This window comes from Arachis stenosperma, chromosome 2, assembly GCF_014773155.1.
Source record: "Arachis stenosperma cultivar V10309 chromosome 2, arast.V10309.gnm1.PFL2, whole genome shotgun sequence".
NCBI lineage: Eukaryota > Viridiplantae > Streptophyta > Magnoliopsida > Fabales > Fabaceae > Arachis > Arachis stenosperma.
Genome location: NC_080378.1, coordinates 90,213,044 through 90,228,451, shown reverse-complemented (window position 1 = coordinate 90,228,451; position 15,408 = coordinate 90,213,044). Strand labels below are relative to the sequence as shown.

At 34.3% G+C, this 15,408-nt stretch overlaps 1 protein-coding gene and 1 non-coding gene across 3 annotated transcripts in view; both read right to left on the bottom strand.

The window, feature by feature from the left end:
- LOC130960221 (probable 2-isopropylmalate synthase) overlaps nt 1-5,906 on the bottom strand; it is a 32,471-nt gene extending 26,565 nt beyond the window's left edge. For both annotated transcript variants that reach the window (XR_009079033.1, XM_057885559.1), the window contains exons 1-2: nt 5,605-5,906; nt 5,251-5,519 (exon numbers count right to left, since the gene is read on the bottom strand). Coding sequence is in view for 1 of the 2 variants with exons in the window: in XM_057885559.1 (XP_057741542.1) it covers nt 5,251-5,519; nt 5,605-5,877 (542 nt within the window). In the remaining variant the exon portion in view is untranslated. The remainder of the gene's footprint in view (nt 1-5,250; nt 5,520-5,604) is intronic.
- A 5,818-nt stretch (nt 5,907-11,724) lies between these two features.
- LOC130964095 (small nucleolar RNA R71) lies at nt 11,725-11,828 on the bottom strand. The gene has a single exon (XR_009080204.1). It is a non-coding gene; the product is annotated as a small nucleolar RNA R71 (small nucleolar RNA).
- Nucleotides 11,829-15,408: the final 3,580 nt, after the last annotated feature.

Sequence of the window (15,408 nt, the reverse complement as noted above, 5' to 3'; positions counted from 1 at the left end):
CCCAATACCTTTGCTTATTCGTCGCTTCGGGAAAACCATGAAACGCAGTAGCCCACTGAGGATGGTTGTTGCTTTCTACCCAGATAATCATATCAATATGATTGGAAGACATTGATTGAATTTCTACGGTGATCGTACTATCCCAAAGAATCGCTAAACCCCTAGATCGACCTCTACCTTCTCCAAAACAATCTACTCCTACTATATTATTTAACTGCCATTGCCATCATAAACGATTGATCTCATTAGCTTTCCTTCGAGTTTCCATAAGGATGACTGGGGGGGCTTGTTGACTAATGAGCTTGTTTAAAGCTCTAATTGCCTATGGGTTCCCAAACCCACAGTAGTTCGACTTAGTAGTTTCATGGCTATAAGCAGGGCTGCCCCACATCCTCTACCTCTGAGTTTTGTGATTCTGAATATTGTCTCTTCACTCAGACAGCCCCATCTGCTAACTCCATTAAATTGTCATCCTTATTCTTTCTCTTTTCATGTAATTCCAACTGACCCCCTAACTCCCCTTCTTTAGTGTGTATCTCTTTAACCCTTTGCTTTCATTTTTTGACAGTATTTTTTAGTATTGTTGGTGACAACCCATGTGGGACCATCATTGCAGCTTCGTAATTAACAATATATGCATGATCATTAACAATATGTGCTGGCTGCATCTGTTCCTAGGTTGGATGTAGTATTGGGATCTGTTCCAGGTTTGAGGAGGCAGTTGCCCATGCTTTTGTTGTGTTTGAGGTGATGCCAAATTTGGTACTGTATTGAAATCACTCGTTGAGAGATTGGCTAGTTTAGCAAGGAGTTTATCATGTCTCTTGGCTGGCTCATTCCTTTGCTTAAAGTTATCTTTACATAAACTACTCTCGCAATCATGTGTAGTATCCTACACTTGAATTCTCTTTTCCATAATTTTAGCACGAAGCCATGTACCCCACTCACTTGATTGTATATAATTTTCTCCATTGGTTTCGGCAGAACTGTCACAATTGGTGTCATCATGTCCAATACGGTCCAAGAGTAACAAAAAGCTGGTAGTCTTTCATATTTGAAATCAACCCACGTAACTCCGTCTTGATGGCTGCCAATATGTGTGTCCACCAAAAACGGTTTATTAATCCACATCCTCACCTTGGCCTTAATAAAATTCTGAATTTGCCACCTCCATAATAGAGGTAGCAATCAAGAACATCTCCGAGTAAAGCTGCCAGTTTTTGGCCCAATTTCCACATTTACACATGAACATCATCAGTAAAGAAATCTATGCGTCGTGGGTTAAATTTCCTCTCCCACTTTCCAACGAGTAGCTATGAATTTCTAAAAATCTAGGGACTTCCTTTAAGGAAACGTACCATATTTGCCAAAAAAAAATTGGTAAAGTTTAAAGTGAATTTCCTTCGTATGGAATCCTTGGAGATTCCTCCAAATATTTGTCATAGCACTTTGTACCCAGTTAGGAATAATTAATTTATCGGTGAATTTTTTTTCAAAAGATTATACTTGCACTTGTTAATACCCTCATCTATGTCGGCTTCATCATATATAATCGGTGGGTTTTCATGAGTTTTGATTTGCTTAGAAGCTGAAGAGTTGGATGTATATTATACTGAATTATGCTGTAAATTTGAAAGTGTAAAAGAATTGCTCTGAATTATCTAGTTATGGTTTAATCGAGTCCTAATGTCTAGTTGGATGGAGGTTGATGTAAATGTTGATTGCTCTATGGTAGAAACAATGGTGAATAGCACAGTAGCAAAAAAGAGCTGCACACAGCAATGTTGACACGATTAATGATGAGATAACATATCTGATACTACTCACTTGGCAATGTCGCTGTTAAGTCAGTGACAAAACTGAGTGTAATCAAAGGAGAGGATTTTGAGGTGGTGCTAGCATGTTAAATTGGTTATATATACTTAGGAAAAGTATAGGTAGACAATGAAAATATTAAACAATATGAACAATGGATATATCGGATGTTCATTTCACTAGGTGTGCGGATGGTTATTCTAATATTAAGATTAGGTGGGTAATTTGGAGGTGTAGTGTATTTTTATTTGATTGGTAGTTGTTCATATTGTTCAAGAAAGTCATTGGTTACTTAGCATAACCCATATCACTACAAGAAAGTTTCAAAATAGTGACCGATTTTAGCGACCAACAAAATCGGTCACTATTAGAGACCCATTTTGCGACCAAACAAACTTTTCTAGGATTTAGAAAAAATTGGTTGCTAAATCAGTCGCTAAATTTAAATTAGCGAATGGTTGCTAAAATAAAAATTAGTAACCGATTTAGCTACCAATGACAAAGCCAATCTAGTCGGTCGCTAAAATCGGTCACTTTTTTTTATAACTTAGCGACCGAATTAGCAACCAAAACAAAAAACAAGATTTTAGGTATGTTGGTGGCTAAATCGGTTGTTATTTTTAATTTAGCGACCAATTTTGCGACCAATATATAAAAATAAGTTTAATGATGGTTGGTCGCTAAATCGATCGCTAAGAAGTTGGTCGCTAAATCGGATTCTAAGTGTTAAGATAGCGACCGATTTAGCGACCAACTATAAAATGCTAGTTTTAAAGCATTCAGTCGCTAAATTGGTTGCTATTTTATAATTTTGCGACCGAATTAGAAACCAACTTAAAAATATATTGATAAAATAGTTGGTCCCTAATTTGGTCGCAAAGGTAGCAATCACTAAATCAGTTACTAAGGGTTAATATAGCGACCGATTTTAGCAGTCACTAAAAACGGCGTCGTTTGGCATTGTCCCACAACGATGTCGTTTTATTTACGTGTCCAAAGACTAATCTGTCCTGAGTGTGACACATGTTGCTTTACCTAACACGTCATATTTACAACATCCACGTAGGAGAGAGAGTGTCGTGTTAATCGGTTTAACCTAACTTAAAAACCTATATGACATATATCTAGTAATTTTAGAGATCTAAGACCTAATTAATTTTTCTAAAAAACAAATTTATTGGACCACTAGATCTTTAAAGACGTATTTAAAGTATTACTCTAATAACAAACACTTACACTTACAGCCCGGTTATTAAAGCACAGCAGACACAACCTAATATTTGACAAATTGAAAAAGTTGGTCCTATTATTAGTTAGGATTTAGTTAATATGTGTTTTTAAAATACATGATAAATTATTATCAATAAAAAAATTTAAAATATTTTTATTTAATAAATATAAAATAAATATATTAAAAATTTAAATTTTTTTTATATTCTTAATAATTTTTTTAATTTTTAAATTGTGTGTCCTAAAATAGATAAACCCTATTAACTAACGCATTTAGATAACTTTAATTGATTCTTAATTACTGCATATCTAGCAACACTTATCAAGAGAAGATGCATCTAAAACACACGAGAATTTAGATATATACAGTTTAAACGAATTATACTTGTTTTTTTAAAATAAAATCTCATTTGAAAATTATTATGAAAATTAAAATTATATACCTAAAATGAGTTTTATATCATGGTTAATCAACCATTAAGGTATCTCCAACTACATTTGTTAAAGTTAAAAAATTCATTTTAACCAAAAAATATTTCAAAAGACGATTGAGGGAGAAAAAGTTCAATCATTTACAACATAAAAAATCAGATATTAATTAGTTATCATCATATAGAGATACATATTATACTTTTATAAAGTTTAATTATGCTATATAAAAATAATTTATTATTTTACTATAATAAATTTGATTATTTTATTATAAAATATTTTATTATTGTGATGTCAAATTACTTTATTTAAAAAATATATATGACAACATTTATAGATAATGTATATTAATACGTAATAACGACGGGTTATTGTTATAGACCATCTTTATTTAAAAAGAAAATATTATAACTACATAATATTTTTTAATCATTTGAAATACTTTGTGTAGTATATCCAAAAAATTAATCGCGTTATATATATATATATATATATATATATATATTATTCAATTTATTTTTAATATATATTTTATATTTTAATATATATTTAATACGAATTTAGTAGTTAAGGTTTTAGGGAAATAAAATAGAGGTGTTATCATATCAAAGAAGTTTACACTTAGCAAGTTTCAGGGCTTAAGTAAACTACTAGCAATGATCTTTGACTATTTTGTTTTCGTGATGAGAAAAGCACAGCCGACAGCACCAACCGCTGGTAAAATCAATACTTTTTGGTATATAGAGTTCTTTTTGTTGAGGAGAAAGGAATAATGAGCAAGGGAAAATTTAAATTGAATGTGTTTATAATTATTACTTACTTTACACCGATTTATTTCTACTTTTTATTAAGACTGCACATGAATCGAATAATATCTATATATCTGCGGTAATTATTTACATCAGATTTGATCCGTACTATCGTAAGATCGAATTGCAGATTTAGCAGTGATATCCGCAAATTTGATTCGCAGATCTATATATCCGCACGTCTCATATAAATAACATAGTTTAAGAAAGTAAACCCTAATGTGATATGAATTTTAGTGTGTTGTTTTATGAATTTTATAATATATTATTTTTAATTTTTTATGTTATAGTTCAACTTTTTTTGGTGACTTGTTATAGTTCAACTTAGAATAATTAAACTTAGATCTTGTGTTATTATTATTTTTTTATTATTTAAAAGAATTTTTATTGATAATATTTTAAGAGTAAATAAGTTTAAACATGTGAAAAAATAGATTTTTTGGACAATTTTTTGTAAAAATAGCCAAACAGAATCTTAAAACAGTTTTTTTGAATTATGCTGATATACCCGATATCCGATCCGATCCAATGAGTGCAGTGTGGATCAAATAGAATTATAGGCCATATCCAATCCGATTTGTATACAGCATTATTTTTTATAATTTTAGAAAGTCAATAATTTTAAATAAAGTTATATAATCAAGAAAATTTATTATTCTTAGTTTAATATTCTAAATTTTTAATAATAAATTTTAAATTTTAAATCTTAAAATTTATTCATAATAATGTACAAATAAAATATTAGACTAAATTATTGATTAATATTAATAAAAAATATTAATTAAAAAACCCTTAGCAAGAAGGAAAATATCATAAATAATTAAAAAAGAGAAATTTTTTAGTGACCAAGATAACAGTGTTTAATCTTTGGTCATGGTTAGATACCATTGGCGTGGTCTCCAGAAAACTCTTCAATTGTAAAAGCAACAAAAAAATTAATTGAAATAAAAAAGAATAATTAAACCTGACAGCATCTTCAGTGATAAATTGGACATCATCACAGCCCAAAGACCGTGCAAACTTGACCATTCTACATGCAAGATCAAGAACCTCTTCCTTCGTCTTTTTAAGCTTGTGCTTCATGTGGATCTCACTCGTGGCGATGAACGTGCTGATCCTTGGCCTCTTTGCCGCCTTTACAGCTTCCCAAGCTATTTCTATGTCCTTCTCATTGCATCTCGCACCACCGGCGATGACCGGCACGTACCCATCATCATCGACGTTGCTTCCTACCTATAAAGGCAAAAGGAAGAAGACAGATTAGGCATTATAATCATAATGATAGCCATCGGAGAAGTAGTTCCTTATAATTTTCTACCTCTTCTGCTATCATCTTTACGGCAGCGAAGTCATCCTTGGACGAACAGGGAAACCCTGCCTCGATGACGTCCACGCCAAGCTTAGCAAGCTGGCGGGCGATGTTGAGCTTCTGGTGGGGAGCCATGGCAGCGCCCGGGGACTGTTCGCCGTCGCGGAGGGTGGTGTCGAGGATGCGGACATAATTAGGATCAGGGATGTAATTGGGTTTGTAGTGTGGCCGCTTTTGACTATCATTTTTGTTTCCAGTTTCAGAAGAAGTGATAGGTGCCATGATGGAGTATTGTTTTCTTCAAGAGTGAATCAAAGCAAATATATATATAAATATACTAAAATTAAAATAATATTTTTTAATATTAAAAATATTTTTAAAAAATATTATTAAAAAAATTGTTACCAAAATATAAAAAACTTAATTTTAATTTTAACAATACTTCTAATATATAATCACCATAGCATAATCATATTATAAATATATATATATATATATATATATATATATATATATACACGATAGGACTATTTATTTTAACTTGACTTAAAAAAAATTAAAATAAATCAAATCGGTATAATATAAAATTAATATATACAAATTTATAAATTTTATATAATAAATTAATAAAATTTTAATTTTAAAAATTAAATTTAACAAATATTATATTATATTTATTCTAAAATGATATTTTAAAACAAAAATAATATCATATAATATATAAAAAAATATCTAATCTATTCTCCAAATTTCAAACCGTGCATCAATTAAATACTCGACTTTCGAAAATGATCAACTATGCCTCTTAAATTGAGAAAACGTAAATTCATGTTCGTCCTTGAGTAAACTGTCATCTTAATAGAGCTCATATTTATTGTTAAGTGACAGGTTGTCATGGCTAACTGTACGTTAATGTGCTCAAATTGATCTTTAAATTTATTTTTTTAATGCCCAAATTAGTCTATTTTAAATTATAAAACTCTAAGAAAAACGTTGAGTACCGTCGAATTCATCGTCAAAAACAATCGGACGGCACAAACTTCGCCCGTAAATATTTATCCTCGGATTTATTTCGTCCGACGGTAATAATTATTGTCAGATCCTCCGACGGATTACCAGCTCAGAAAATTAATTGGTTACTAGCGAATTTTTTTATGGTAATATTAGCGCCAGAAAATGTTGTTCTGTGCCATATTATCATCGGATTATTTCAATGGTAATTTCGACTGTAATGTCAATTTTTTTTAACATTTGACATCAATGGTCAATTTTAATTTTAAATTTAAATTTTTTTTCACATAATTAGTAGTTAATTCATAAATAATGAAGAAGTTTTATTTAAAATAAATAATAGAATGTTAAAATAAATTAAAAGTCAAGTACATCAAATAAATATAATAAAACAATAAAACAAAAAAATTAAACTAATATCTACAGATCCAGATAGTTGTCGTCATCATCAGTCCCGTAGTCCTGAGTTGGTGGCGCATAAGGCAGTGATGTTTGTATACCACTAGTAGGGTCGATGCCAGCGGCGCGCATCTGGACTTGGTACACACTCCATCTAATCCTCCATACGCTGCATCTGCTCTAACGACTTCCTAAACTCTAACCTAAACTCATCCGTAGACTAAGTCATGTGGGTGAAGATCTCTCGATACCTCTCTGGATAATCGTTAAGCTCTTGAACCTGCTGATCGGCGGTATATTCCCTACTTTGTTGAGACTGTTGAGTCTAGTGATAGACCCAAAAAATTTTAGTATGGAAGCAAAAATAATATATAATAATAACAAAAAAATTAATGTTAATTTTAATATATCAAAATATATATTAATTTTTAAATTCTTTTCTTCTCATCTTAGTATTTTGACAATATTGCAATTTATATTTATTATTAATATCAGTGCGTTGCATTATTGTCAACTATTTTGTGCCTATCAAATCATATTTTTAAAATTATTTTTTATCTAATATATAAAATAAATATAGTTCAATAGTTAAAAAATCTAAACAAAATTCTATTATAATTGTGTAAGATACAAAATAAATAAAATAAAATAAAATTTTGATGTGAGACCAAAATTGATTTTTATAATATTTATGATGAAAAAATTTTTAATAAAAATAATTATGAGCAATGTTACATGAAAAACAAATATTATTATTTTTTATCAGTAATAAATTATATCTATATTTATAAATATTTGCACACAATAAATATATAATTTGTATCTATATTTATTAAAATTTTACTGATGAGCGGATAATTTATACGCTTTTTGGCATAGTTTTTACATAGTTTTTAATGAGTTTAAGCTACTTTTAGGGATGTTTTCCTTAGTTTTTATGTTAAAATCACATTTCTGGACTTTACTATGAGTTTGTGTGTTTTTCTGTGATTTCAGGAAAATTCTGACTGAAATTGAGGGATTTGAGCAAAACTCTGAAAAAGGCTGACAAAAGGACTGCTGATGCTGTTGGATTCTGACCTCCCTGCACTCGAAATAGATTTTCTGGAGCTACAGAACTCTAAATGGCGCGCTCTCAACGGCGTTGGAAAGTAGACATCCAGGGCTTTCCAGCAATATATAATAGTCCATACTTTATTCGAAGAATGACGACGTAACTTGGCGTTGAACGCCAAGTACATGCTGCTGTCTGGAGTTAAACGCCAGAAAAACGTCATGATCCGGAGTTGAACGCCCAAAACACGTCATAACTCGGAGTTCAACTCCAAGAGAAGCCTTAGCTCGTGTATTGATCGAGCTCAGCCCAAGCATACACCAAGTGGGCCCCGGAAGTGGATTTATGCATCAATTACTTACTCATGTAAACCCTAGGAGCTAGTTTATTATAAATAGGATGATTTATCAATGTATTAGACATCTTTGGTCTCAGTTTTGTTTTATTCTTCATCCTAAGAGACTATTGATCACGTTTTAGGGGGCTGGCCATTCGGCCATGCCTGAACCTCTTTTACTTATGTATTTTCAACGGTGGAGTTTCTGCACACCATAGATTAAGGATGTGGAGCTCTGCTGTACCTCAAGTATTAATGAAGTTCTATTTTCTCTTATTCGGTCTCTATCTTATTCTTATTCCAAGATATTCATTCGTACCCAAGAACATGATGAATGTGATGAGTTAGATAACCCTCATTATCATTCTCACTTATGAACGCGCGTGATTGACAACCACTTACGTTCTACATGCAACAAGGCTTGAATGTGTATCTCTTTGATTCCCCAACAGAATCTTCGTGGTATAAGCTAGATAGATGGCGGCATTTATGAGGATCCGGAAAGTCCAACCTTGTCTGTAGTGTTCCGAGTAGGATCCTGGGAATCCGGAAAGTCTCACCTTGTCTGTGGTATTCCGAGTAGGATTCCGGTAATGAATGACTGTGACGTGCTTCAAACTTGCAACCTGCTGGGCGTTAGTGACAGACGCAAAAGAATCAAGGGATTCTATTCCAGTAGGAGCGGGAACCAACCGGTGATTGGCCGTACTGTGACAGAGTGCGTGAGCATTAGCTTTCACTGCGAGGATGGGATGTAGCCATCAACCATGGGTGATGCCTCCAGACTGATTAGCTGTGCGAGTGACAGCCGCATAGGATATTTTCCCGAGAGGAATGAAAGTAGCCACAGCTGATGGTGAACCCCTATATACAGCTTGCCATGGAAAGGAGTAAGAAGGAATGAGTAGAAGCAGTAGGAGAGCAGGCGTCCTTGAGCCATGCAGCATCTCCATGCGCTTATCTGAAATTTCTACCAATGAATCTGCATAAGTATTCTATCCCTTTTATTATGTATTTTCTTTTTATTTTATATTTTCGAAACCATAAACAATTTTAATCCGCCTGACTGAGATCTACAAGGTGACCATAGCTTGCTTCATACCAACAATCTCTGTGGATTCGACCCTTACTCACGTAAGGTTATTACTTGGACGACCCAGTACACTTGCTGGTTAGTTGAACGGAGTTGTGAATTCCAATAAAGAAAATAAACAGTGCCCTAAGGGTATATTCATACAAGTACAAAGAACATAAGGATCACAATTTCGTCCACCAAGTTTTTGGCGCCGTTGTCGGGGATTGTTCGAGTATGGACAACTGACGGTTCATCTTGTTGCTCAGATTAGGTACTTTTCTTTTCAAAAATCTTTTTCAAAATTTTGCTTTTATTTTTCGTTTTTCCTCACTTTATTTTCGAAAAAAATTAATAAAAATACAAAAAAATCATAAAATCATAAAAATCAAAAATATTTTGTGTTCTTGTTTGAATCTTGTGTTAATTTTTAAGTTTGGTGTCAATTGCATGCTTTTAAAATTTTTCTTGCATTTTTTCGAAAATCTCATGCATTCATAGTGTTCTTCATGATCTTCAAGTTGTTCTTGATAAGTCCTCTTGTTTGATCTTGATGATTTCTTGTTTTGTGTTGTTTGTTGTTTTTCATGTGCATTTTTGCATTCATATTTTTCATGCATTAAAGATTTCTAAGTTTGGTGTCTTGCATGTTTTCTTTGCATTAAAAATTTTTTCAAAAATATGTTCTTGATGTTCATCATGATCTTCAAAGTGTTCTTGGTGTTCATCTTGACATTCATAGCATTCTTGCATGCATTCATTGTTTTGATCCAAAAATTTCATGCATAAAGTATTTTTGTTGTTTTTCTCTCTCATAATTAAAAATTCAAAAATAAAAAAAATATATCTTTTCCTTATTTTCCTCCAAATTTTCGAAATTTTGGGTTGACTTGGTCAAAAATTTTTAAAATTAGTTGTTTCTTACAAGTCAAGTCAAAATTTCAATTTTAAAAATCTTATCTCTTCAAAATCTTTTTCAAAAATCATATCTTTTTCATTTTTTTTCTTTTTTCGAAAATTTTAAAAATTATTTTTCAGAAAATCTTTTTCTTATCTTTATATCATATTTTCGAAAATTCACTAATAATTAATGTGATTGGTTCAAAAATTTGAAGTTTGTTACTTTCTTGTTAAGAAAGGTTCAATCTTTAAGTTCTAGAATCTTATCTTGTAATTTCTTGTTAGTGAAGTAAGTTATTTCAAAATTTTTAAATTAAATCTTTTTATCTTTAATTTTATCTTTTTCAAAAATTTTATCTTTTTCAAAATTTGATTTCAAAATATCTTATCTAAACTTACTATCTTCTTATCTTTTTCAATTTTGATTTCAAATCTTTTTCAATCAACTAACTAACTTTTTGTTTGTTTCTTATCTTTTTCAAAACCACCTAACTACTTCTCCCTCTTCTATTTTCGAAAATATCTCTTTCTTTTTCAAAAATTCTTTTTAATTAATTAATTGTTTCATGTTTTAATTTTAATTTTATCTCTAATTTTCGAAAATTACTAACCTCTTTTTCAAAATTATTTTCGAATTTTCTCTTCTTCTTTTCTTCTTCTATTTAATTATTTAACACTTCTCTTCACCTCTCTTCATCCATAAATCCGAATCCATCCTTCTTCTTTCTTATACCCCTTTCTTTTTCTACTAACATAAAGGAATCTCTATACTGTGACATAGATGATCCCTTTTTCTTTTCTTGTTTTCTTCTCTTTCATATGAGCAGGAACAAGGATAAAGGCACTCTTGTTGAAATTGATCCAGAACCTGAAAGGACTCTGAAGAGAAAATTAAGAGAAGCTAAATTACAACAATCCAGAAGAAACCTTCTTGAAATTTTCGAACAAGAGAAAGAGATGGCAGACGGAAATAATAATAATAATGCAAGGAGAATGCTTGGTGACTTCACAAAACCAACGTCCAAGTTTGATGGAAGAAGCATCTCCATTCCTGCCATTGGAGCCAATAACTTTGAGCTTAAGCCTCAACTAGTTGCTTTAATGCAACAAAACTGCAAGTTTTATGGACTTCCATCTGAAGATCCTTATCAGTTTTTAACTGAATTCTTGCATATCTATGAGACTGTAAAGACGAATGGAGTTGATCCTGAAGTCTACAGACTCATGCTTTTCCCTTTTGCTGTAAGAGACAGAGCTAGAGTATGGTTGGATTCACAACCCAAGGATAGCCTGGACTCATGGGATAAGCTTGTCACTGCATTCTTAGATAAGTTCTTTCCTCCTCAAAAGCTGAGCAAGTTGAGAGTGGATGTTCAAACTTTCAAACAAAAAGATGGTGAATCCCTCTATGAAGCTTGGGAAAGATACAAGCAGCTGACTAAAAGATGTCCATCTGACATGTTTTCAGAATGGACCATATTAGATATATTCTATTATGGTCTCTCTGAATTTTCGAAAATGTCATTAGACCATTCTGCAGGTGGATCTATTCACCTGAAGAAAACGCCTGGAGAGGCTCAAGAACTCATTGATATGGTTGCAAACAACTAATTCATGTACACTTCTGAGAGGAATTCCGTGAACAATGGGGTACCTCAGAAGAAAGGAGTTCTTGAAATTGATGCTCTGAATGCCATATTGGCTCAGAACAAAGTGTTGACTCAACAAGTCAACATGATCTCTCAAAATCTGAATGGGTTGCAACATGCATCCAACAGTACTAGAGGGGTAGCTTCTGAAGAAGCTTATGATCCTGAAAACCCTGCCATGGCAGAGGTTAATTACTTAGGTGAACCTTATGGAAACACCTATAACTCATCATGGAGAAATCATCCAAATTTCTCCTGGAAGGATCAACAAAAACCTCAACAAGGTTTTAACAATGGTGGACGCAATAGGCTGGGCAATAGCAAGCCATATCCATCATCTTCTCAGCAACAGACAGAGAACTCTGAACAAAATAATTCTAGTCTAGCTAATATAGTCTCTGATCTGTCAAAGGCCACTTTCAGTTTCATGAATGAAACCAGATCCTCCATTAGAAATCTGGAGGCACAAGTGGGCCAGCTGAGTAAGAAAGTTATTGAAACTCCTCCCAGTACTCTCCCAAGCAATACAGAAGAGAATCCAAAAGGAGAGTGTAAGGCCATTGATGTGATCAACATGGCCGAATGCACAAGGGAGGAGGAGGACGAAAATCTTAGTGAGGAAGACCTCCTAGGACGTTCCTCAAGCAAGAAGGAGTTGCCTATTAAGGATCCTGAGGAATCTAAGGCTCATCTAGAGACCATAGAGATTCCATTTAATCTCCTTCTGCCATTCATGAGCTCTGAGGACTATTCTTCCTCTGAAGAGGATGAAGATGTGACTGGAGAGCAAGTTGCTCAATACTTAGGAGCTATCATGAAGCTGAATGCCAAGCTGTTTGGTAATGAGACTTGGGAAAGTGAACCTCCCTTGCTCATTAGTGAACTAGATACTTGGATTCAGAGAACTCTACCTCAAAAGAAAAAAGATCCTGGCAAGTTCTTAATACCTTGCACCATTGGCACCATGAGCTTTGAAAAAGCTCTATGTGATCTGGGGTCAGGGATAAATCTTATGCCACTCTCTGTAATGGAGAAGCTGGGGATCATTGAGGTACAACCTGCCTTGTTCTCATTGCAATTGGCAGACAAGTCATTGAGACAAGCATATGGATTAGTAGAGGACGTGCTAGTAAAGGTTGAAGGCCTTTACATCCCTGCTGATTTCATAATCCTAGACACTAGGAAGGAAGATGATGAATGCATCATCCTAGGAAGACCTTTCCTAGCCACAGCAGGAGCTGTGATAGATGTCAACAGAGGTGAGTTAGTCCTTCAATTGAATGGGGACTACCTTGTGTTTAAGGCACATGGCCATCCCTCTGTGACAAAAGAGAATAAGCATGAAGAGCTTCTCTCAGTTCAAGGTCAAGAAGAGCCCACACAGTCAAACTCTAAGTTTGGTGTTGTGAAGCCACAACCAAACTCTAAGTTTGGTGTTCAAACCCCATATCCAAACTCTAAGTTTGGTGTTGGGAATACCACACTTAAATTGACCTGATCACCTTGTGGCTCCATGAGAGCCACTGTCAAGCTATTGACACTAAAGAAGCGCTTGTTGGGAGGCAACCCAATTTTATTTATCTAATTTTATTTTATTTTGTTTCTTTGTTATTTTTGTGTTTTATTAGGTACATGATCATGAGGAGTCACGAAAAAAATCAAAAAAAATTAAAAACAGAGTCAAAAACAGAAGAAAAAAATTTTTCACCTTGGAGGTAGCGCAGACTGGCGTTCAACGCCAGTAAGATGCATCTGTCTGGCGTTCAACGCCAGAACAGAGCACCATTTTGGCGTTGAACGCCCAAAACAAGCAACAACCTGGCGTTAAACGCCAGGATGGTGCACGAAGAGGACAATCTGGCGCTGAACGCCAAAAACAAGCATGAAACTGGCGTTCAACGCCAGAAACATGCATTACATGGGCGTTGAACGCCCAGTACGTGCATCAATGGGCGTTTGAACGCCAAAATGATGCATCAAGGCATGTTACATGCCTATAGGGTGAAGGAATGGTATTTCTTTTCACCTCAGGATCTGTGGACCCCACAGGATCCTCACCTCAGGATCTGTGGACCCCACAGGATCCCCACCTACCATATTCCCACCTTCTCTTTTAATCCTAATCACACTCTCCTAATCCAAATCTCATTCTACTCTTCCCCATATCACACTTCCCAAAAACCTTCACCAATCACCTCAAGTCCTCTTCCCAATTCTTCCATTCACCATTCACATCAACCTCCTCTTCCCCATAAACCCCACCTACCTCCATAAAATTCAAATTCACATTCCCACCCATTCCCACCCAAATTGGCCGAACCTATACCCTCCCCTCTCCCTATAAATACCCTTCCATTCTTCATCATTTTCACACAACACAAACACCTTCTTCTCCCATATAGCCGAAACTACTTCTCCCCCTCTCTCACATATTCTCTTCTTCTTCTTCTACTATTCTTTTCTTTCTTGCTCGAGGACGAGCAAATTTTAAGTTTGGTGTGGTAAAAGCATAAGCTTTTTTTTGTTTTTCCATTACCAATGGCACCTAAGGCCGGAGTTTCCTCAAGAAAAGGGAAAGGGAAAGCAAAAGCTTCCACCTCCGAGTCATGGGAGAAGGAAAGATTCATCTCCAAGAGCCAGCAAGACCACTTCTATGATGTTGTGACAAAGAAGAAGGTGATCCCTGAGGTCCCTTTCAAACTCAAGAAAAATGAGTATCCGGAAATCCGACATGAAGTTCAAAGAAGAGGTTGGGAAGTCTTAGCCAACCCCATACAACAAGTTGGAATTTTAATGGTTCAAGAGTTCTATGCCAATGCATGGATCACTAGGAACCATGACCAAGGTATGAACCCAAGTCCAAAGAATTATCTCACAATGGTTAGGGGGAAATACTTGGATTTTAGTCCGGAGAATGTGAGGTTGGCGTTTCATTTACCTATGATGCAAGGTGATGAACACCCCTACACTAGAAGGGTCAACTTTGATCAAAGGTTGGACCAAGTCCTTAGGGACATTTGTGTGGAAGGCGCCCAATGGAGAATAGACTCCAAAGGCAAGCCAGTCCAACTAAGAAGACTGGACTTCAAGCCTGTAGCTAGAGGGTGGTTGGAATTCATCCAAAGATCCATCATCCCTACAAGCAACCGATCTGAAGTTACTGTGGATCGGGCCATCATGGTTCATAGCATCATGATTGGAGAGGAAGTGGAAGTTCATGAAGTCATCTCCAATGAACTCTACAAAATAGCTGACAAGCCTTCATACATGGCACGGCTAGCCTTCCCCCACCTTATATGTCATCTATGTTACTCAGCCGGAGTTATCATAGATGGAGATGTCTCCATTGAAGAAGACAAGCCCATCACCAAGAAAAGGATGGAGCAATCAA